Source organism: Benincasa hispida, chromosome 2, assembly GCF_009727055.1.
Source record: "Benincasa hispida cultivar B227 chromosome 2, ASM972705v1, whole genome shotgun sequence".
NCBI lineage: Eukaryota > Viridiplantae > Streptophyta > Magnoliopsida > Cucurbitales > Cucurbitaceae > Benincasa > Benincasa hispida.
In genome coordinates this window covers 8441600-8456169 of record NC_052350.1, presented here as the reverse complement: position 1 = coordinate 8456169, position 14570 = coordinate 8441600, and the positions used below count along the sequence as shown (strand labels likewise).

The 14570-nt window shown below is 35.7% G+C and overlaps 1 protein-coding gene across 6 annotated transcripts in view; it reads left to right on the top strand.

Annotated features, from left to right (window-relative positions):
- The window catches only part of LOC120070992 (serine/threonine-protein kinase ATM), a 145571-nt gene that overhangs the window by 117225 nt on the left and 13776 nt on the right, over nucleotides 1-14570 (top strand). For 3 of the 6 annotated variants that reach the window (XR_005480101.1, XM_039022968.1, XM_039022967.1), the window contains exons 55-70: nucleotides 197-361; nucleotides 434-532; nucleotides 686-837; nucleotides 993-1194; nucleotides 1288-1335; nucleotides 2224-2307; nucleotides 3178-3261; nucleotides 3354-3434; nucleotides 3619-3708; nucleotides 3780-3842; nucleotides 3944-4084; nucleotides 4176-4232; nucleotides 4369-4428; nucleotides 5425-5519; nucleotides 5654-5762; nucleotides 13640-13729. Coding sequence is in view for 3 of the 6 variants with exons in the window: in XM_039022968.1 (XP_038878896.1) it covers nucleotides 197-361; nucleotides 434-532; nucleotides 686-837; nucleotides 993-1194; nucleotides 1288-1335; nucleotides 2224-2307; nucleotides 3178-3261; nucleotides 3354-3434; nucleotides 3619-3708; nucleotides 3780-3842; nucleotides 3944-4084; nucleotides 4176-4232; nucleotides 4369-4428; nucleotides 5425-5519; nucleotides 5654-5762; nucleotides 13640-13729 (1620 nt within the window). In the remaining 3 variants the exon portion in view is untranslated. Of the gene's footprint in view, nucleotides 1-196; nucleotides 362-433; nucleotides 533-685; nucleotides 838-992; nucleotides 1195-1287; nucleotides 1336-2223; nucleotides 2308-3177; nucleotides 3262-3353; nucleotides 3435-3618; nucleotides 3709-3779; nucleotides 3843-3943; nucleotides 4085-4175; nucleotides 4233-4368; nucleotides 4433-5424; nucleotides 5520-5653; nucleotides 5763-13639; nucleotides 13730-14570 lie in introns of those variants that run through there. The other 3 variants (XM_039022969.1, XR_005480102.1, XR_005480103.1) reach the window with 3 other exon arrangements.

Sequence of the window (14570 nt, the reverse complement as noted above, 5' to 3'; positions counted from 1 at the left end):
CAAAATATGACCGTTAACCTCTATTTTATTCATATACAAAATGTCATTGCCTGACATAATTGTGATGCTTCAGTGTATGTTTAACTGATAAACATACATAGGGATTGCTTCTTTATTCGTTTTTTTTCCTTCATGTTCCAAGATACCTATCAGAAATTGAGGATTGTTGTTTAACAAAGTTTAACTGTTGATCTAGTTATCTTTGCTGAATTCTGATTGGAGCTGTATTCTGAAAAGTACTCAACTACATATGGATTTATTAGAACCTTTTATAGCATTTCGTCGAGTTCTACTTCAGGTTTTGAAAAGTAAGGATTGTATGGTGCAACATCTTTTGCAATCTGCTTCCACCCTTCGCAAGGTACATAATACAATACCATCTGGAAGCTGCAATTTGGTTCAATTTTCTGATCTATAGTTTTTTAATTTTCAGGGATCTAGATATTCTCAAGCGGCTGACGCCTTACATGAGTTAAAGTCTCTCTGTCTTCGAGAGGCAGAAGAGAACTCAGCACTGTATTGGCTTGGAAGGGTACACAACTTCTATTCCTCGTCAATGTTGTTGAACTTGGCAATGTCTAATATTTTGTTCAATCATGTGCATGATACTAAAGTGATGATGGTTTTCTTTTTACGGGATCCAAAAGAGATACTAAATTATTCACTTCGTTGTTTGCACAAGCAGCTTGAAGAAGCAAAGCTGTTGCGTGCCCAAGGGCAGCACTCAATGGCAATTAGCCTTGCAGAACATGTTTCGCAACACTTCCAATCCAGTGAGGAAGCTTCAGATGTATTACGCTTGGTGGGGAAGTGGCTAGCTGAAACTAGATCGAGCAAGTAATATATTCTTTCCATGAATTAAGGAAGTTACATCTTTCAATTGTCTTGATTTATTTTATTAGATTTTATTTTGGTGATAAGAAATGAGAGAAGCCTTTTGTACCAGTATCGTTATTTAACTGTAAGCTCTTTCTGTGTATGGCTAAGTACAGTTCAAGAACTATTCTAGAGAAGTACCTAAAACCGGCAGTATCTCTTGCTGAGGGTCAGGAGTTCCTTACTAAGAAATCAGTTGGGAGACAGAGCCAGACTCATTTTCATCTTGCACATTATGCTGATGCTTTGTTTAGGAGTTATGAAGAAAGACTCAACTCTAATGAATGGCAAGCAGCAATGCATCTGAGGAAGCATAAGGTAGTGACTCAAGTAAAATATGGAATCAAGCGTCAAAGGAACTTATAATGAACTATTATTTATCATTTTTACCAACATCTTATGGCCTTGCAGACAATGGAGTTGGAAGCACTCATTAGACGACTAAAAAGTTCAACAAAGGTTCATCCCTCCCTTCTCTCAGTCTTGAAACTATTGGCCCACTATATTACTGGTTGGCTTGGGTTTTAAAGACATGCTCTTTAATGTGTATACATATATTTTGTCTTATTTTGTCATTTCACTTCTGTGCATTCAGTAAATATTATTGAACACGTTGATCAAATCAGGACCAACCATGTTAAATCACCTTTAGATGCCTGTTTGATAATGATTATTTATTATTTATTATTTATTGATTATTTATTTTATTTTCTTTTTTTGTGAGGTCTTGTGAGAAGTGATAATGTTAGACCAGAATATGAGAGAACTCCTCACTCATTCTATACACGAGTTCAATATATGAATATACATGGAAGCCCTAAACTCGGTAGAATTACAATAAAGGACAAAAGACTAATAAGCTCTTATATTTACATATATACTATAACAAGAAGTTCCTAAATAAACAATCAGGTGTTATTAATTTTCACTTTTGAAAAGATACTTGGATCTGTTTATTTTTGTTTTGGAAAATTGATATGGAAAACCAAAAGAACATTAGTAAATGAGCATAATGTTCAGAGAGAGAAAATTATTATCAAACTAACCGCAAGATATTTGGTCATCACTGAACTTTTTGTTGCTATATCTATGGGGAGATATATTACCTTTTGTTGGTTTATTCTCAGTAAATGTCAGTGGTAAATATTTATGTCAGCTGTAATAATCTATCGTTCATTTTATTCTTATTCTTCTTTTTTTTTCCTCGTACTGGGACTTCCCCCCTATAATAAGATGGTTTCTTTCCTTTTCTCTTTCTTTTTTGTTTATGCTATAGGAATACGAATATTATGTTCCTTTCAAAGTTAGACCTCTATATAACAATATTTTATCTGCACTTCAATATAGGGAGAGAAGACTGACTTTACAGTGAAAATACAAGAATTACAAAAGCAACTTTCCATGGACAGGGAAGAGGCAGACAAATTGCAGGTATTTTGACATTTTACAGTTGAAAAGTATCCTAATTAAGCTTCTCTTTCATACTTTACGTTCAGTTTGTGATTTGGCTGTGTGAAATGTTGAACTTTTCTAATATGAACATAACCTTGTTTGATAATTTATAAATTGTGGATATGTTGTTTTGTGTTTTTGTCCATTTTTTGAAGCATGGACGAGGACACAGACGTTTTAACTGATAATTCAATATATTTAGACATGAAATAAGAGACGTACTCAAAAATCATTATCGTTGCTCTCTTTATATTGACATAAATATACACGCCTATGTGTGTATGTGTTAAAGATTTTAGAATTCAGAGAGTTTTGGCAATTCTTCCTTCCCTTTATAAAGGAATCCATGTTTATCTAATTTACTGATATTTTAAAAAAAAAATAATGTAATTTTTATTTTCTTTTCTTTTCTTTTTTTTTAATATTTAATGATAAGAACTCTTTATGGTAAATGAGCGTATGAGAGTAGATTAAGCAGTAGTTTGCTATGTAAGCAGAGGGTTAAGGCTTTTCTGTGTATCATAGAAGCCAAGAAGCCCGTTGCTGATCCATGGACATGTCACCCAAAATAGAATCCATGCTTCATGTCTTCATGTTTCTATGGAACTTTAGGCTCTTTGTTTCTATATGCTGTTGGAATATCTGTTATTTAGGAACATTTATGTAAATATTCATTGTCAATACTTTTCTTTGTTATTTTCCTTCCTTATTTGTACTGGGTATCTCTTCTATGATATAAGAACTATGTTGCAATATCAAAATAGATCAATATATTTTTTACCCTCTCAAAAGATAGGCAAGTCCAACAAAGTCTGTTTTTTTTTTTTTTTTTCCTGCAATTTTTGTCAGGATGACCGAGACAATTTTCTCAGCCTAGCATTAGAAGGATATAAACGATGCTTGGAGGTTGGTGACAAATATGACGTGAGAGTGGTATGTACTACTTGTCCAGTTCTCTATTCAAGATAAAGTCAATAGGTTAACTAAAGTTTTCTTTCTTCATCAATTGGACATACTGATTCCAGGTGTTTCGACTAGTTTCATTGTGGTTCAGCCTTTCTTCTAGGCAAAATGTCATAAATAACATGCGGAGCACAATTGCTGAGGTATATCGACAATTTTTTTGGTTAGATGCATTATTACAGTACACTTCTCAGTTCTCACGTAGTTTTTATATGAAATATAAGCTGCTAGTAGTTAAAACAGTTCTTCCTGTTATTTTGAGAATTTAATTCATGTCATATCCCAGGAAAAGAAAGGAGTGTTTAATATAATTTGAACATCCTGTAGGTTCAGTCGTATAAATTTATACCTCTGGTTTACCAAATTGCTTCAAGAATGGGCTGCGCAAAGGATGGTCAAGGACCAAACAATTTTCAGGTTCTTGAGGGAGTGGTTAGGTCTCTTTTGGCATTTGTTGTTTGGGTTGATCAGACCTTCAAACTGTGCAGGTAGCCTTGGTTTCTCTCGTAAAAAAAATGGCTATAGACCATCCATACCACACTATATTTCAGGTATTTGACTTAATTTTTACTGCCTATGCTTTTTTTTACATTGCTGTGTAGCCTAAAAAAATAATCGAACAAACAAAAATGATTCCCTCTGATTTCTGCAGCTTCTTGCCCTGGCAAACGGTGACCGTGTTAAAGACAAACAACGCAGCAGAAACTCATTTATTGTGGATATGGACAAAAAATTTGCAGCAGAGTATCTATTAAAGGAGCTGTCATCCAACCATGGAGCTCTGATTAGACAGGTATTTCATGGAACCGTGACTTTTTCTTCAATATATGGTTCTATTTGAAACTTGACACACATATTTATATAAATTAAGCCTATGAACATAGGTCAAGCAAATGGTAGAAATCTATATCAAGCTTGCAGAACTGGAGACAAGGAGAGAGGTATGTCATGAAAATTTGCGACTATGCTTCTTTCTACCCTGGGATAAGAAGTCCTACTTGGTTCACTTTTCAATATTTATCTACGACCTTCTGTGAAGAAATAGTGATGATTTCCTTGACTCAATCGCAAAAGCAGGATACTAATAAAAGGATGATGCTTCCAAGAGAACTGCGTAGTCTTCCGCCATTGGAACTTGTAGGTGCTTCTCGCTCCATTTCTTAGGTTCTTAGGGTGTTAGGTTAATGCACGTAGTTTATATGTTTCTTGATCCTAACGGTAATCTAATTACTTTTTCTGGGAATTAGGGGATTACTCTTTATAGTTTATCGGGTAAAATTTAATCTATTTGAAGACCTTTTGGGGGCGTTTGGTGCGTAGGTTTGGAATGCTAAGCCTGTGGGTTAGGCTGGGAGGTTTAGGTAGTTTGAGTTTAAGAAACCTGTGTTTGGACTGCAGGCTTAGGAAGTCTGGAAATGAAGTGCAGATTTATAAATTTTGAGTTTGTGAAATATTTTCTTGTATTTAATCAGTGATTAGATTTTAGATTAGTTCATACTTGTCATATTAATTATTTTATGTATCCAAATCTATGTAATAGCACTACAATTAAAATTTAATACGGAATTTTGTATCTTATATTATTGAAAAAAAAAAAAAAAAAAAAAAAAAGGAAGAGTTGGGGAAATTTTCATAGATAGAGAAAAAATGTGAAACTATTTGCATAAATAGCAAAAAGAATACTGATAGGTACTGATAGACTTCTATTAGCATTTATCGGTGAAAAACTTCTATCAGTTTCTATCACCGATAGATTTCTATCAGCCTCTATCAGTCTCTACTATCAAAGAACATTAAAATTTTGTTATTTTGTGTAAATAGTTTCCCTTATTTTTCTATTTTTGAAAATCCCCCGAAGAGTTATCTAATGAAATAATGTTCTCATCTTTGTAAAACTCGTGGGAATATGAATAAGATTTATTTATAACACATTTGTATATAAGTTAAAGCTCCTTGTCATGTTTTCCTAATTGCGTTTCTATGTGGCATTTTAGTACACCCTTTTCAAACCTCATATCTTCGAGCTTATATGTCTTAACTAGTTAAGTCATGCGAAGATTGACAATTTTAATACTCTCTTTTCTTCGTAGTAAAATCTTTGAAATTTTCTTCCTCCTTGTATTTGACCATCAGGTACCTGTGGTGACGGCTACCTTTCCAGTTGACCGAAGTTGTCAATATCAGGAAGGTTCCTTCCCATATTTCAAAGGCTTGGCTGATACAGTTAGGTATGTAGTTTTTATTCTGTCCTGCAGACTTGCTTAATGAATTGTGGTTTGGAAGTTATTTGTGGCATCCAGAAAAATTCATCGACTAATTTTTAAAATTTAAAAAATATATAAATATATCTATATATATGCAGGATTATGAATGGCATAAACGCTCCCAAAGTGATTGAATGCGAAGGTTCAGATGGCCACAGATACCGACAACTTGCAAAATCAGGAAATGATGATTTGCGACAAGATGCTGTAAGATTTCAGTGATGAAATTTTGATACCATTGGAATCCCTAATACTTCTATTAGAAATGTAAACTAGGCATGTTACATGATGATAGGTTCTGAAATTAGCATGCTTCCCATGATTTTTTTCAAGATTCCTATTTTATGCACAAACTATTAGGATTTGAACCTATGGACCTATGTTGTTTGTCCATTTTATGGACAGCATATTTGTTAAATTAAAACCTTACGAGAATAAGGGAGAAAACTGGATATCTCTAACTATATTAATCTTAAATTATTTGGTGGAGGCCTCCTTGAGGTTAAGGATTCATATTCAGGCTCTTGCACAATTTATTCATGTTAAGAACAAGGGTCGGGAAGGGTGATAAGGGGTCCCCTTGGCATTTTAGCGACGAAAAAATGTCTCTCCTCCCTCCCTCCTCCTCTCCCTCCCGTCCCAACTCAGCCTCCCACCCCTCCTCTTCCCATCCCGTCGGTACTTACCATGTCTCCTCACCCTAACCGCACCCCTTTCCCTCCTGTTTCCCTCCTCTCTTTCACTCTCTGGCGGTTTTCCTTCCCTCGGCTTTCTGTGTTTTGTGTCTGTGCGCTTTTCTGCCATGGAGATCAAAAGTTGTAGCATTCTTGATCATTTTTTCTGTATGTGGCAAGAGGGACCCGGGTTCCTCGTGAAGATTTGAAAAGAGGCCAAACCATGTTCCTTTCTATGGTCTCAGCCCTGTGGCTTAAAGAAAGTTTTAGAAGACTTCTGTTTGGCCCAACATTTGAATTCTTTTTACTAAAGGAAAGAGTAGACCAGAGTTTCATTCGTTTAGCCAAATTTTGAGTTAAAGATAAGTGGTTTGTAGAGTGTGCAGTGTGTCACAATCGCTCTTTCGGAAGCTTCTCTTAGCGATTGTGCGGCACTTGTTCCCGCTCACGAACAAGCCAGCCAACTCGATTACGGACTGCCGATGGCACACCGAGTGCCTCTTGCAACCTCCACCCCCGTTTTAGGGAAAACGGTTTTAGAAAACGGGTTTAGAGAAAAGGTTTTCGTAAGAAATGATTGTGAGTGTGAATAAAGAAAGAAAGATTGTAGTAGACTAGAAAGCAATAAGCAACAACAACGGCTTTATAGAGTACTACTCCGGGTATGAGGAAATGATGGTTAGTCTTATCCACTAATAGTGCATTCTGAACAAAAAGCCAACTGGCGCCGCTTGCATATGCAAAAGGGCGAGTGGTCACTTACAATGAAAATGTAAAGAAAGCAAGCTAACTACGCTAATACAATACAGGATATGAAAGTAAGCTAGAAGGGGGTTGGATTGGGCATGCGGCCATGGGCAACAGGCCCTGGACAAGCATGACCGTTACACAGTGCAGTGTGGCCAGCCTCAGGGGGAAGAAAGAACATCCACATTCCGTTTGGTGATGACAAATCTGGATGGCAAGAATTCAAGGACATGATTGAAGCCAGCATACACATCTTCAAAGAGCCCCCTGTTCAACAAGTAAGTTCTTCCTCCTGTAAACTCCCTTCTGAGTTAGTTCAGGTCAATAACTCTCGATCAGCCACCTCCTCCCCCTTCCCTCCTTCTCTTGGATCATCAAGAAAGAAGTTATTCAGAGGTGTTAAAAGGGAAAAAGGAGCTCCCTCATCTGGTTTCTAAGCCACCAAAGTTTAATGCATATTCGCATGAGATGTCCCCTGTTCAGGTGTTGGGAGAACAGAGCAAGAACTCCTTTTGGATTCAAAAGGATCATGAAGTATTCAAAGAAGACTTTAGTAGTTTATGGATCATCTCAAGACTCATGGTTTTTAACGATTGGAAGGAAATTACAAAAGAGTTAAGTGAGGCCTTCAATTCCATTGTAACTATAAATCCCCTGTTTGCAGATAAAGCTTTAATTAAGGTCAGTAATGGTGATCTAAATGATCTAGTTATATACCCGGGCAAGTAGCAGTTAGTTGGTTCTTATCATTTGACGTTCGAAAAATGGAATCCGTCAAGGCATGGCAGACCCTTAGTAATGAAAGGATTTGAGGGCTGGTTATCAATCAAGAATCTTCCACTGGACTATTGGTGTAGAAACACGTTTGAAGCCATAGGTGCTTACTTTGGGGGATTGGAATCGATAGCTTCAGAAACTCTCAACCTCACTAATTGTTTAGAAGCCAAAATTCAAGTTAGACGAAACCTCAGTGTTTTCATGCCGGCAACTATTGAAATTAAGGATGAAAATCGTGGCAATTTTTACTTAAATTTTGGTGATATTGAATGTTTAGACCCTCAGTGGTTTCATGCTGGCAACTATTTTCAGTACTGATCTTTGGTGTACCATGGTTTCTTACAGTGCTCACAGATTGGTGGTGACTTTCCATTCTGTTTGTCGCTCTCTGATCCAGAGGACTTGGTCCCAAACGTAGCAGAGTCTAAATGGGTGGTGCTAGTGCCACTCATAGCATTGGTTCTGTCCTCTTCTAATCTGACTTCTGAGCACGCTTCTAAGAGTAAGGTCTATACTTTTTTTGGACATGAAACAAACCACTTCATCAAGATAATGAAAGGTGTTACAAGTGAATGAAAGGAAACAAACATAAAGAGCAAACAATCCAACACACTAAAAAGCGCAAAAAGGACCAGCAAATGCACCAGGACATCTCAACTAGGTTGACACCTCCCTAGCATTCTCGTCATCTCCTAGAAGGACTAGAATTCCATAGCTAAGTACAATATAAAGAAAACCTTGCATATGACAAGGCTTACAATTGAAAGATAGACTAAAAATTAATAACCATCTCTAGGCTGTTACAAAATCAAGAGAGCGGGAAAATGAAGGCATTCCAATTGAGGTTGATGTCTTGTATAGAGAAGTCTTGAAAAGCTTTGGAAAGAGAGCACCAAAAGGAGGCATTGATATAGGCGATATCAAATTTAAAGGAGCTAATAGAAGCTTTGTCTTGAAACACTCTTTGATTCCTTTCGAACCAAAGTTCTGATAATAAAGCTTTAACTGCGTTGGTCCAAAGTAATCTTGGCTTCTTCTTCAAATATGGGCCAATCAAGAGTTGAAGCACATTAGCCTTAAAATCATTATCAAGAACCTAGCTGACATTGATGTACTTAAATAGATTTGTCCAACAATTTTCTACAAAAACACACCGGAAGAACAAGTGTAAGAGAGATTCTGAGTTTACCCAACAAAGAGAGCAAACCTGTGGAGAAATATAGTGAGTAGGTATCTTCCTTTGGAGGATATCTGCACTGTTAAGTGAGCCATTCAGCATGATCCATATCAGTATATTTACCCTCCTAGGACTCTTAGACTTCCATAAGGTTGATTCTAGTAGCGGACCAATTGGGGAGGAGAAGGATAGATGCTTTACAAGAGACTTGATTGAGAAAAACCCACTTGGTACTAAAGACCACCTTCTTTTATCAGGAAGCAAATTAAGTTTACAGTGATAGAGTTTTCCAGTCAAGAGCTGGAAGTTTTCTGCCTCTTCATCCTTTAACAATCTTCTAAAATAAAAAGTCCAAGAGGTTGAAGTCTCATCCTAATAGTCTTGTAATGAACCTTCGGGTTTGGTGGAGATGGAGAAGAGATTAGGGAATGAGATTTTTAGAGGAACCAAAACCAACCAAGGATCACACCAAAAGCTTACCCTTTCACCGTTACCAACTTTGAAGGCTGCCAAGGAATCCACTTTTAACCAGAATCTTGAGATGTTAATCCAGGGGCTTCTAAGGTTGCTGAAAAATTTACCATTGGTATGCCAACCAAACTTACTTCTTCCATGAATGCTTATAATTACTTTCCTCCAAAGTGAGTTTTCCTCAATGATGAACCTCCACCCCCATTTTGCTAGAAGGCTCTGATTTCTGAGTTTCAAGCCACCAATACCAAGACCACCATCTTGTTGGGACTGTGAAACTAGACTCCATTTAACCAAATGATTTATTTTGCTTTTGGAATGCCCTTCCCAAAAAAAATCCCTCAATATTCTTTCTAGAGTTCGAATCACCTTTTCTGCATCTGAAAAAGTGACATATAGTAGGTTGGTATATGAGAAAGAACCGACTTACAAAGGGTGGCGCGACCTCCTCTTGAAAGGTTATATCTCTTCCATTTGTCCAATTTGCTTTGGACTTTGTCAATCACTGGTTGCCAAAAAGCTAATTGTTTAGGGTAGCCCCTAGAGGAAGGCCAAGGTACATAAATGAGCGGGAGACAGCCTTGCAATTTACATTCTATTTTTCCAAATTTAATTAAGACAATCCACTACCAAAAATTGCTAAAACTATGACCACTCCTTTAAATTTCGTTGTTATAGAAATCCACCCAACCACTTAATTAACCAATTGTAATACGAATAACGAAAATAACTAAAGTAAATCTAAAATCTAAAAACTGATAAAATGAGTATCTATTAAGACCCTCACCTTTTTATTCTGTTTGTAATAAGTCCCCAGACTTTCTTTTTTGTGCCTAATAAGTCTGACTTTTCAACATTTTTAAAATTCTCAAATCTATTGGACATATAATTGAATGTTTAATGTTTCTTTCTTTAAAGCCTTTTCACTGAAATAATGAAAAGAGACTAATGCTTAAATTACAATAAAATAAAAAACGAATACTACCAAAACTAATAAAATACCAAGAGACTAAGCAGGAAAAGTACAAGCCTTCCACTTCAAACATAAATTTTGGGTAGAAAATTCTTCAAAATATTTGGAAAGAGAGCGCCTTAAAAGAAGCTTTAACTTGAGCTGAATCGATCAATTATGGAAGCTTATCCTGAAAAGGCTTGAACTTCTTTCAAATCATCTCTGAAATGAGAGCTTTAACTGCATTAGAGCATAATAACTAAGACTTGGATTTCAAATAGGGCCAACCAAAAGCTGAAAAATGTTCTCCTTGAACAGATTACGAAACACTCATTGAATATTACAAATTGAAAACAATCTCGACCAACATTGCTTGGAAAAAGTGCACTAAAAGAAGATATGGTGCAAATCTTCACCATCAGCCAAGCAAGAAGGCAAATTGAAGGAGACGAGCAATCTTAGGGCATGTTTAGATTGACTAGAATAAAACACATTTTTATTTAAACTCTTTTGATAAAAATTGTTTAAAATGAACTTTAAAAATGTTTAAAAAGCTATTTGAGTGGTTGTCAAATACTTCAATTTTTTTCCAAAATGACTTATTTTTAAAATTAAACACTTGAAAAGTTAATCCAAATACACCCTTAAGCACAAATCGAGAAAGAGACCGATTAAACACAAGCATGAAAGCTTAGTAATATTACATAAAAATAAATAAAGTAGGATCATAACACATATCTAAGAACTTGAATTTTTAATTCGTCAGTGTTCAAATTTGCTACCCATAGATTATTATCCAATAAATAATGCGCAAGGGTTCAACAGGAATTGAGCCAACCAAAACCATTTTTCAAAATTGAATCAATCAAATAAATGTTTGATGTTGCCTAAGTAGCCTCAAGGAGTAATCCTCCAAGAACCAAGCTTGTGGATCTTTCATTAGAATGATAATGTGTTTCATGCAAGAGGGGAATGTTCCTATTTATAGAGTTTTATTACAAGTGGGGGGTAAAAAGGGAATTAACCTAGAATATTGCCTAATTACCCAATTAACCCTTATTCTTCTTACATCAATATTCCTGTCTGTTTATTGGTTAAGTCTGTTAGTTTGATTAGAGTGAGACAAGAGAGTGTGTTACATGAGAACCCCAAATGCACTGGACTTGGCCCCAGTTTGCTGCTGCGCTGATCACCACTGGCTTGCTGCAGAAGGAAGGCACCTTTGGCATCTAAGCACAAAAATCATAGATGGGATTACGGAGGGCGAGTGAGGTAGGGAAAAAGGCTAGAAAACTTAATCTGTAAGTTGGCTGTTTTTGGGTGGTTGACTAGGCTAGGGCATACACAAATAGTGGATTGGGCTCTCTACATGCATCCTAAACTAAGCATTCTGTGAAGCTTGTTGATAGAGTTTACACTTTCCTGAACAACCTCCTAAAGAATCAGAGAAAAGGGAAAGAAAAGTGTAAACCCTAAATTGGTGACAAATCTAATTCAGCTCATTTAAAATCTTTCTCATGGTGAAAGTGAGAGAGTACGTACCAAATGATGTAATTGGTGAGGAGTAAAAAAAGTTAACCGTGGGTGAGTGTGTTTGATTTCGCGGGCACTTAGGATGATTCCGTTAGTTGGAATAGGGCGATAAACAGGCTAAGGTAAGGAGTCTGTGTTTATCTTTTGGCATATCTGTTTCATAGCTCTTTGAGCATTGAGGAGAAGGGGGAGATCAAACTCCTTTGGCATTTTGCCAAAAATGGTGAATATGTAATTCAGGTTCTAAGTTTGTAGGGTTCTCTATTCATGATATATATTGTAGTTGGGCGGGTGTCATTGTCCCCTTTTAGTTTCAACTATATGTTGTATGTCCACCTTATTGCTTTTTTCTGTTTTTTGGTTCTTTGTTGCTTTTTCTCAGCCTTGTTTCCTTTGGCTCCTTTTGGAGTTTGTATCCAAATTCTTTTTTCATTTTCTTAATGAAATGTGTCATTTCTTGTTTTTTATATATATAAGGAAAAAAAATCTTTTGGGGCTTGGTGCAAGGCACAAAAGAAAGATAGGATTTTTTTTTTGTGCTGCATTATATATTTTTTTTAAAAAAAAAAAAAAAAAAAAAAAAAAAAAAAAAAAAAAAAAAAACCCTAAACATAGGATTTTTTGCATTTAGGGTTTATGAAAAAAGCCCTAAGGCCCATGGCTTTGGGCCTTATGGCTTCACAGAGCGCATGCCTTCTTCCAAGCAGCGCCAAACCCCTAGTGCCCGAAGGGGCCTTCAAAACACTACTCTCTTCCAAGCCCTTTTTTGTCAGTCGAGTCAAAGTAGAAGCCAGTGAGATGGAAATAGAAGCTTACTCCAAGGCCACCTCAATCAAGGGGTTCCTTCTAAAAGCATGTTCCCAATGTTGAGGAGTGGAGGTCCATGAGTCTCTGATAAGATCCTCAAAGTAATTGGTGTTAGCAAGATGACCTTTTCAATGCAAGACTCATTCTAAAAGCAAGATCCCTATGTTACCAAGATCTACTGGAACTTTGATCTTCGAACATTATTCAATTCATTCGAAAATATGTTTATTTGATTCTGCTTTAGTGGCTCTTGCCTTGGGTTGCTGCACTGCATGGTGAAAATATGGAACTAATTAAATTCTACTCTGCAAATGTTGCAAATTTTGATGCTAAATTGTGAAGTCTATACGAGGACACAATTCCACCCAATACAACTCTGCATGTGTTGCAAATTCTTCTGTGCATTTATTGTATATGGTACTTCAATTCAAAATACATTTTGTATGAGAACTGTGCATAAACATCTAAATGCTTGTCATGATCTTTCCTAGTATTCTAGAAAATTCCATGTGCTATAGTCATGTGTTTGCTCATGTGTCTTGAGTCCATGTCCATACTTCTTAGATCTTACCTTCATGACAAAAAGTTTCCTCTCCCCGCAGAGTTGTTTTATGAGAGGGTGTAGACTAGACTTATATATATAGTTTTCTATAATGCACCACACGGAAAAAAATTGAGAGAGGATGGTCAAAAAATAGTAAATACTAGGAATGATGAGAGGGTGTAGACTATTTTGTTTTACCTCCTTTTGACCCTGACTTTTCCTTTTTATCTTTTGTATTGTCCCTTTTTGAACTAGGCCTCCCTTTTTATCTTTTGTATTGCCCCATGTGCGTTCTTTTTTTTTTTTTTTTTTTTTTTTTTTTTTTTTTTTTTTTTTCCCATGAAATTTGATTTGTTATCTATGTGACATGGGATTCTAAGTAAGACCTTTTATCATTTGCAGGTTATGGAACAATTTTTTGGATTAGTCAACACGTTTCTCCAAAACCATCAGGACGCAAAAAGGCGGAGATTAGGAATACGGACATACAAGGTGATTTATGTAGATATGGTTATTTGTTATCTATGGTTGACAATTAACTTTGCCATCTAATTCTTTCTAAACAAACTTCTAACCAAAAGCTAGTTGATTAGGATAGTTAGTTAGTATTTGATTAGTGGTTAGCCTGTATAAATGGACCGATTGGATTTTGTTATTTGAGTAATGAATTTTTATGATAGTCTTGGATAATTGATACATCACAAGGTATAGTTCTAAATTTTCCTCAACAGCATTGGACATTTTACCCTAGCTTCAGAAAATTAGAAGATGAAGTTATATTTTCTTTAAGCATAGAAGTTTATTTAAAAGTAGAATAGTTTTTTTTTTTTCTTTTGTGTGGATATATTGTGTAAAAATGTAGTTTCTGTATATTTCCACTTGAAAGAAATGATTTCTTAAATACAAGAAATACCCATTACAAATAAAGAAAAAATAAATACAACAAGTATTACAAAATAAATACAATGAAGATATTATTAAACAAGGAAATAATCAACATATATATATTTAAAAACTATTTCCACTTCTTTTCTTTCATATAATCAATGTTCTTTATAACTTTTGGAGAATTTGGATGAAATGGTTTGAGGTTTCTGTCTCACATTCTTAGGGGTTTTTAAGCCCCCAACTTACACGGGGTGAGGTGGGCTATTTAGCCCACTCAATGTTTGGGCCTCCCATTATGATAGTTGAAGTTTCCAAATATTACAACTCACACTTAGCTATTGTAAAACTATTTAAAAACCTTGCTGTCTAAAGTATTTACTATTTTTTGACCATCCTCTCTCATCATTTTCATTTGTAACCCAGACTAAAATAGTATACCCCCAAA